At 43.5% G+C, this 8,899-nt stretch overlaps 1 protein-coding gene across 1 annotated transcript in view; it reads left to right on the top strand.

Annotated features, from left to right (window-relative positions):
* The window catches only part of NIN (ninein), a 107,663-nt gene that overhangs the window by 52,402 nt on the left and 46,362 nt on the right, over positions 1 to 8,899 (top strand). The window contains exons 5-6 of the mRNA XM_018558362.1: positions 2,364 to 2,403; positions 7,960 to 8,150. Coding sequence (XP_018413864.1) covers positions 2,364 to 2,403; positions 7,960 to 8,150 — 231 coding nt within the window. The remainder of the gene's footprint in view (positions 1 to 2,363; positions 2,404 to 7,959; positions 8,151 to 8,899) is intronic.

The raw sequence follows: 8,899 nt of genomic DNA, 5'->3' as shown, positions 1-8,899 counted from the left end.
TTTAGAGCCTTTCTTAATTTTAAAGGACTGAACAAGGGCTAAAGAATACAATTTTTGAATCTGTAAAATTTTTATGGGATTCATATTGGATATGAATAATTATGGAATTATGTTGCATATAGTACTATTTACCATTTGCAGCCAGAAGGTGGTGCACACAAGGCAGGTTTACACTTCTTCAAGGCAGTCATGTTACTACTCTTCCGTGAATAGCCCCCCATTGGTGGTGTTATCACGGTTCCCTTTTATAGAAATGAAACTGGCACCACCTGGTGACAATTGGGTTAAAGGGCATTTGCACAACCTTGAGAGAGATGTTTCATCTCACTTCTGTAACTGGGAGTAGTGAGAAATCTCTCCAATGAGACAGACGCGACGAGTGATATATTACCTGCTCTATCCAAAAATGTGCACTTTAATGCATTAGGGCAGGACCAGGCAACCTTGGCAATCCAGCTGTGGTGAAGGTACAAATCCCATCATGCCTGTCAGTCTTGCAATGCCTCATGGGACTTGTAGTACCTCAACAGCTGGAGTACTGTGGTTGCCTACCCCTGCATTAGGGAGTTGTGCCATCACTGTAGCATGGAGGGACTCATACTTCAGAACTGCCTTGTGATGTATTTCGAGGTTAATCCACTCAAGTGGGGGCCAGTTTAATGCTGAAATCAGAATGATTAGAGGGTTAACCAGGAGAAGCGTAGTGCTAAACGAGAGTTCTAATGGCGGCACGCCTCGGTAACTCCTTTTAAATGAGTCCCAAGTTCTCCTCAGGAACAAAATTTCCCATCTTGGAGCAGATGGGACAGTGGCGGCAGTCTCTAAATTATGATCACGTGTGTCGGGCCACCGGAATGAGCCGCGCGTTACAGATGCTACGGCGACGTCTTGGCCCACAATAGAGAGACCTCCTGCCATCTGCTTTTAATGCCGGGAAGGAACAATGCATCCTCAAATCTTTGTTTTTTTCCGGCCTGGCACTTTGTTATAGGTGTGAACCTCCCACCCAGCCAATCCAGCTGCTGCATGGTGCGCATCTCGCTTGAAACCGCGTGTGCAACCTGGCAACCAGGAGTGTCACTCTTCTTATTTTATTGCCCTTGGCGTGGCAGCAGCCATTTTGCAGCATCTTTGACCTATGACCTTGTGCAACTTCTCCCCCAACCCCTTCCTTCAAGTTGAAAAGCGGCTTCCAAGTTCTTATGGTAATAAGAGCATAAAAGGTGACCGCTGAATGACGTAACCAAGGCGACGGCCGGAGAATTGCATAATAGAATTCTGTGATTAATGGAGACAATGCCATGAATTGCCGCATGACCGATGGAGCTGCAAAAGACCTCTCGGCCCCAAGAACAGGTGTCCCAGGCCTTGTCACACGGGCCACAAAGGGAAAATGTTTTTTTACAGCCTCAATTGAAGCTGTCAAAATAGGTTATGTCTCTCATTCAGAATATTCTGAGCTTTCTCTGGTTCCGCATATTTATAATTTGTATTTATTTGTTTGTGTATATAATAATATGTTTATTTTTTTTAACCAGATACATTTTATTGTGATTTTACACTTAAACTTTTTTTTTAGCGGTATGTCATGAGTCTATGGGACCTCTCTGTCATGATGTGGTCCAGTACAGGATAGCAAGCAGAATTGTGAAGATTAACTCATTATAGGGTTTGCACCCATCCTGTATTATACAGGATCGTCCCGGGATTGGATCTAAGAAGCTGCTTCTCTATACAGGACGCAGTTTACCCAATATTTCACGGCTCCAGTTTCATATGTTTCCCTGGAGCATTCCACCCACACCATAGCAATGCATGGCAATGGTGCTAATCTAGGGCAACAGCTTTAGGCTACCCTGGATGATGATGATGCTGCTACCCTAGATCAGTGTCATGCTTTTCCATGGTGTGGGCTAGGTGAAACCCACCTTAAATTAATCATTTTTCTAGCTAAGAAGAGAGCTCTAGTCATGGCTAACACAATAAACTAATCCTGATATATGGCAGGTCATGAATACCCAACCAGCACAACTTGGGGCCAGGCCCTATTACATTGTAGACTGTATGATTTGTTGCCAGTTGGGGACATCTTCATAACATCTATATTAATGTGCCCTCTTTTCTGCTGCATGTTTGGCATATTGGGTTGGATCTCTGACCATAACGAAATAACTTCTGAGTATAATTTGCGAGATGAATGATAGATAATTGAGTCAGTGGTGCGTTAAATAGAGTCCCACAGATAACGCTTCATTCCATTGTTCTGTTACTCATTCCCATTTCGCTTTACACCGTAATAAAGCCGGAGTTGCCTTCCTGCTTATCAGTGGTTGCTAATATATTTCTTTTTTTTTTTTTGTCAGCTTTGGAAGAATGAAGAAGGAGAAGAATATGAAGCAGAAGGTAAGCAAATGACATGAACTTAATGACATTTATTCGGTTTTAGGCTCGTGTTGCACTTGTTAGTCTTTCGTTGGTGACAACCCGCCATCAAATGGCCGGACAGAACAGGACAGAGCAGTATCAAACCATTTGCACAACTTGCTTTATCGGTGGCTGGGAGATCGAGGCATTGGTTACACGGCAAGCGACATTCTGCAGCGTTTGCACCGGCAGGGACCCCTCACTAATCTGGCCAGCGATGGAGCCAGCTCTTAAAATGTGTTCGGGGTGTTTTCACCACAATCCCGTGACTGATGGCTTGTCACCAGCATGTGCAACATGGAAATTATTCAGGAAGAGCTGGTACAACTTAGTGTGCCTCTTCTTTTTTTTTTTTTAAACATTTTGGATAGCATAGATTGGTGTGTTACCTCCTCCAAGGCTGGATAAAGCATAGAAGTAACGCTCCACTGGTAAAAAGTCCAGAATAAGATTTTATTTGTAATCCTCAAGGGAAACACGTTTTTCTTCCATGTGTTCGTTTGAACACTTTTTAAATTAAATACTTTTACGTTTTCAGATCCCTGTGTTGGACAAGACGATTACATTTCTTAGTATAGATGTCCATAGCCCTGTAAAAGGGGGGGGGTGGCATTTGCAGTCTTTGTAATCCCCAAAACGCATTTGCGTTCACTTGCTCGTTACAGATAATTTATTTTTAGACGTGGAGTGTTGCTTTTATGCTTTAGGCATCATGCACATGGGGGGGCCATTTATGTAAAAACACAGACCACAATAAAAACCTCAATATTTTTCAAGTGGTGAGGAGTGCTTGATTACGCATTATATTTTATGAAGCCATGAGTTACTATTTTCAAGTGAAACAGGCACCTTTTTGATTTTCCTAGGAGTTGCATGGATAGCCCTAAAGGGGGAAAATTACAAATACCGGAAAGGGCCTCATGCACTTGGGCACGTGGTGGGTCATACAAGTAAATTTTGAGTGTAGTTTCTTAACCGGGGAGCACAGGTGCCGCGTACATCTGCCCTTAGACATCGCTATACACGACTGTATGGTGGGTATACATCGGTACTTTCGTAGACTCACAATGCTTATGGACGTATGCTCCTTTCTAAAGACAGACAGCATTAAATCCCTACTTTGGAACAATAAACTTACTACGGTAATGTAGTTTTTTTCTTCTTTTGCATTAAAAGTACACCCCCCCCCCCCCTGTCATGCACATGTCTCTTTTTAAATCCATTACATCAGATAGCCGCATTTTTACTCCATTTAAAGACCCTGCAAGTACAGAAAAATCCCTGTTGATCTGCTGAAAATGCACGCAGCTCCTGAGTTCTGTTGCGGACTGACAACACAGCATTTTGGTGGACTGAGTGGTGTCAGCCCTTCCCAGTTTTGCTTTGCTAAACCGATGATTACGCCCCTTCTCCAGTCTACAACATAAGCATCAGTTGATCTGTAGTTGAACATGAGAACTAGGAGGGCTAATTAGACTCCTTGAGATAACCCAGGAAGTGTGGACAGGAGGTCTTAAGCTATAGGATCCAAGAATTATAGGACATTAGCCTCAGTTTACTAGACTCCACTAACACCTAAAATACCGCTTATGGATGCATTGTTCATTTAAGCACCTCTGAGGTTGGGGACTGATGTGAATTGATCTGTGTACCTTGTAAAACGCTGCCTGATTTGTATGTGCTATAAAGGAAAACAAAGCCTAAGATAAAAGTCCCAGCAGGTAAAATCCAATACATTGACATTCTCTGTTTCTCCATACTGGTTAAATATTAGACTTTAACGAGGTCTGGGTCATTGTGGGCCTCTAGTTTAGAATAAATCAAAGCATGCAGTCATTAGCCAAACAATGCGAGGCCGCTCAATAACGGCATCTTCCTGTTTCCATGCACCTTGGTTAGAATGTAGCAGAGTTCCTATCGCACAATTAACCCAAAAGTACATTGTGTTCGGAAGCGGCGTGTTGCCGGCACAGAAAAGTAATTGCCCGGAACGCCGCTCCGAGATCCGTCTGCACCGGATCGTTTTTCAGGCCGTTTATATATCTGAATTGCCCTTCGTTTTCGGCTTCAGTAATCCTCGCATTGTTTCTGTTCATGTAAATTTAATAAGGGCCCTACATCTCCAGTTACGGGATTATCGGAGATCACATTTTATTCAGGTTGCTTCAATTTAAATGCTAGAGATGTTTATAAGTTGGACTTCTTGCAGATTTAAAAGACACATTAATGTAGCTCTTGATTCAATAATACATTAAAAGCAGAACTCCGGCGGAAATTATTCTTAACCCTTGCAATGGGGCTCCCCCTGCCCTGCAAGGGTTAAGTGCTCGTTTTTGTCTTGGTTACAAAATAACAAATATACTCACCAGATCCTCTGACCTGGCTTGCCCTTAGACCGGGTCCTTGCTGCCTCGTGCCCCCTCCGCTGCAGTGGCCTAAGGGTCCTGTGAGTCATCACATTCTGTACTCAGCGCGTGGGACACCAAGGGGTATACCATCGCTGCGGAGTAGGAGACCGGTGGAAGGGACCGGTCTAAGAGCAAGCCTGCTCGGAGGATCCGGTGGATATAACTTATTTTTGAACCCAGAAAAAAACAAGCACTTAACCCTTGCAGTTCAGGGGTAACTCCACTGGAAGGGTTAAGAATTATTTTTCCCACAGTTCTGCATTAAGTGTGTTTTTTTTTTTTTTTTTTTTAAATGCGAGCAATGTGACAACCTGAATTTGAACGCAATGTATTATAGGCACCTCCGACTGTTCTGTGTGGCACTCTGGCATATCCTGCCATGCATTATAGGCACCTTGGACAGGGCTGTGTGGCACTCTTGCATATCCTGCCATGCATTATAGGCACCTCAGACAGGGCTGTGCTGTGTGGCACTCTCGCATATCCCACAGTGCATTATAGGCACCTCAGACAGGGCTGTGCTGTGTGGCACTCTCGCATATCCCACAGTGCATTATAGGCACCTCAGACAGGGCTGTGCTGTGTGGCACTCTCGCATATCCCACAGTGCATTATAGGCATCTCGGTGGCCAATAGTCAAAACACCTGCATTGCTGATTTGGCATGCCGGAGCTTCTGTTTGGGCTAATTATATTTTTTACTGGCTGAATTTGAGCTGAAATAAGTCTGGTGCTGGGTGTAAACTCTGGTGATATAAGAATATATTGCTGCGCTGATCGCATTATACAGAAATCTGTGGACTGCTCCAGACACTGAATGAGCGAACAAATGTACCTAATTGGTCCAATCTAACTTGGTTTAATTAGATTAACAGAAGTCAGAATGGCTGTTTTTATAGTCCTCTGTAATGGTGCATCATTTATTAAACAGGATCAATGCACAGATTCATGGATTGTTAATGAGCATCTCACTAGCTCTGACACTGCATTAGGCTGATGACAAATTGTCAAGTAACTTAGAGATGTCATGGGCGCAAACGTCACCCCTCTCCACCCCGCATTCATAGTATCACCTGAAACCTCTTGAGTAATGAAAATTATTGGCGTCTCATTTTAATGTAATGTCCGAGCAAATTAAACCAGCATGTCCTGTTGGATTCTTGGGTGTCACATTGAGTTCTTTAAGTTTTTTTGGCGCGTTACCATTCTTCTGGACTGTTAAATTTTTTGCACATTGTATAAAGAAATGGCATTCCAATAGAACAGGGGTAGGGAAACTCCAGCATGGAGGGCCAGAGATTGCCTACCCAATCGATAGACCTTCACTTCTCCAGGTTTAGGCAGAGCACTGTTCCTGAAGTGAGGATGCTTCCGGTGATCATGCTTACGTTTTTCAGCTATTGAAAATTGTTACATTTGTTTTTGGTGTTGCAGCGATGGCGCTAAAGTCTCTTTTACATGAATTTTTTGTTGTTGTCCATATTGGCATGAACACCTGTGCTGTTATTAATGATTGGGTACATGTATAATACACCCACCTAAGTAAAAGTAAGCCTGTTATTTATTTTGGTTCTGTCTTTATTTAGTGCAATGACTTATGGACTATATAAAATCAATTACGTCAGTCCCTGTATCTATTCCACTTTAGTTTTGTCTTGAATTTAAATTTTCTAAATGGCCTGTAACAGGTTTAAGTTATGCCTCCTTAGTCTACTGATAACAGTGCTTAATATATGAGTGCTTGCTTAAAAAACTAGATATTTAGTGAAAAAAATAGATATTTAGGAAAATGAATTAAGGCAGCTCAGTGGTCCGCACTTCTGCCTTGCGGGTCCTTAGTTAGAATCCGAATCGGGACACTATCTGGATGGAGTTTACATGTTCTCCCTTTGCTTGCTTGGGATTCCTCTGTGTACTCCAGTTTCCTCCCACTTTCCGAAGACCTTGTGGAAGGTTAATTGGCTTTTGCCTAAAACGGCCCTGTATGTATGTGAGATGGGGACCTTGTAGAGGTCTAGAGGATTGTAAGCTCCTCTAGGGCAGGGACTGATGTGACTGCAGTATGTATTGGCATTGGTAGATTTTTTGGTTCCTGTCTAAATTGGCCCTAGTATTCTTGTATATTAGGGCTGCACCGATACGAGTATCGGTGCCGAACTTCCGGTATCGGGATGCCGGGCAGGCGTCATTGCACGCCCGGCTTCCTGATTGGCCAGGAAGCTGGCTCCATCACCAGAGAGCATGAGGCTGGCTTCCTGGCCAATCGGGAAGCGGTGGGGTGGGTAATGACTTGCTGCCTGGATTCATGATTGGCCAGAAAGCTGGCTTCATGCCTCCCTGTCACCTTGTGACGAAGGCGCATGGACCTGGCTTCCCAGGTAATCGGGAAGCCTGGCGGCGAGTCATCGCACATCTTCCAGCTAATCAGTGTAATGAATCGCCGCCTGGCTTCCTTTAATGGGACTTCCGTAACCGGTATTCAATATCTCCAAGTACTGGAAAAAAAAATCGGTACTCGATACCAAGAAAACGGTATCGATGCATCCCTAGGGTATGTGAAGTAGGGATGCATTGACCATACACTGTCCGAATTTTGTCCAGTTCGTGAAAATCGGTCAGAAAACTTAAAGGTGATCACCGACTGCAGTCACTCGGCTCCAATCACTGTTCAATTATTCTGACAGCGGCACAGAATACCACAGCCCAGCAGGAGATCCGCCCATCCACGCTGTTTAGTGTGTCTAGAGGAATCTGTTTATTTTTTTGTTTCTTTCTTTCAGCCTGCAGGTTGAAAGAAAATAACATAACAGTGTATGGCCAGCTTTAGATTGTAAGTTCCTTGAGGGCAGGGACTAATATGAATGTGCAGCTATGTAAATTTTCGGCGCTATATAAATACCTGTAATAAATGACAATATCCTGCTGAACCCTGACACCTAACCAACCAAGATCATCCAGCGTATCTTCTACAAATCTGGACCAGGAAATTGCTTTTGTGATCATATAAACAAATTGTGGGCCAGAGTTGGCACTTTTATAGCAGGTTACCTGAATTAATGTTTTAGTTATGTGTTATTTATTATAAGATGTATTTGGTAATTATGATTTTTTTTTTTTTTTTCTATCAGGCCAGTTACGGTTTTGGAACCCGGACGATCTCAATGCTTCTCAGACCACGCTGTCTACTGACCAGGACTGGGTGGAACAGAAGCTTCAGCTGATCTGCGAGGATCTCGGCATCACCAGAGATGGTCACCTGCACAGGAAGAAGCTTCTGTCCATCTGTGAACAGTACGGCTTTCAATATCTGGACAAAGAGGTACGATTTACCATTGATGGCCGTACACTTTGGGTTGGTGCTTGTGTTATGCTCTGGCAGAATTAAATTGTTCTTTGCCACAAATATGGTAAGTGTGCGTCGTCATTTGTGACCAAAAACGAGAGTAAAAAAAAAAAAAGTGACTTCACTTTCTGCGCACGTGTTCCAGTGCAGTGACTCAAATGTTTGAAGTCAGAGACAGCCGGACAACTTGCAGATCAGCAGTGACAGCCTACATGTTCCTTGTTAAGCAAATCTATGCAGCTATAGGACACAAATGAATGCAGCTCTGTGTTCAATAATAAATCAATCCTTCCTTTTTTTTGTTTGTTTTTCTTTATATAGATGTAAATCGTTTGAGTACCAAAATTTGACTTACCAGCTTGCTGCAGTCCCTGTACAGCAGAGCTCAGACTATGTAGGGGAAAATCAGCACAAAGAGCCAATCGGTTATACTACGGTGCAAGGAGCATGCTACTAGGAGACAGAGTGATAAAGTACTCACTCTGCTGCTTCTCCTTCACTGCCCGGTCATCGGCTGAGGGAGAGAAGACCTAAACTACAGCAGACAGAAACCAGGTCTCTGGTGCCAAACAGGGCTGTGGTGTGTGTGACAGAGCTGTGTAAATCTTAGGATTAGGACGACCTGTAAAGCCGCCCCCAACATGTAGTTCATCTGTGTGTTTTAGCTGTTTTCCTGGAGTTCAGCTTTAATGTATAATTAAAGCACAAAGGGGGGGGGGGGGGGG

The sequence above is a fragment of the Nanorana parkeri genome, unplaced genomic scaffold (genome assembly GCF_000935625.1).
Source record: "Nanorana parkeri isolate BGI_ZX_2015 unplaced genomic scaffold, ASM93562v1 scaffold335, whole genome shotgun sequence".
In the NCBI taxonomy this organism is placed as follows: Eukaryota; Metazoa; Chordata; class Amphibia; order Anura; family Dicroglossidae; genus Nanorana; species Nanorana parkeri.
This window is presented reverse-complemented; position numbering and strand designations above follow the sequence as displayed.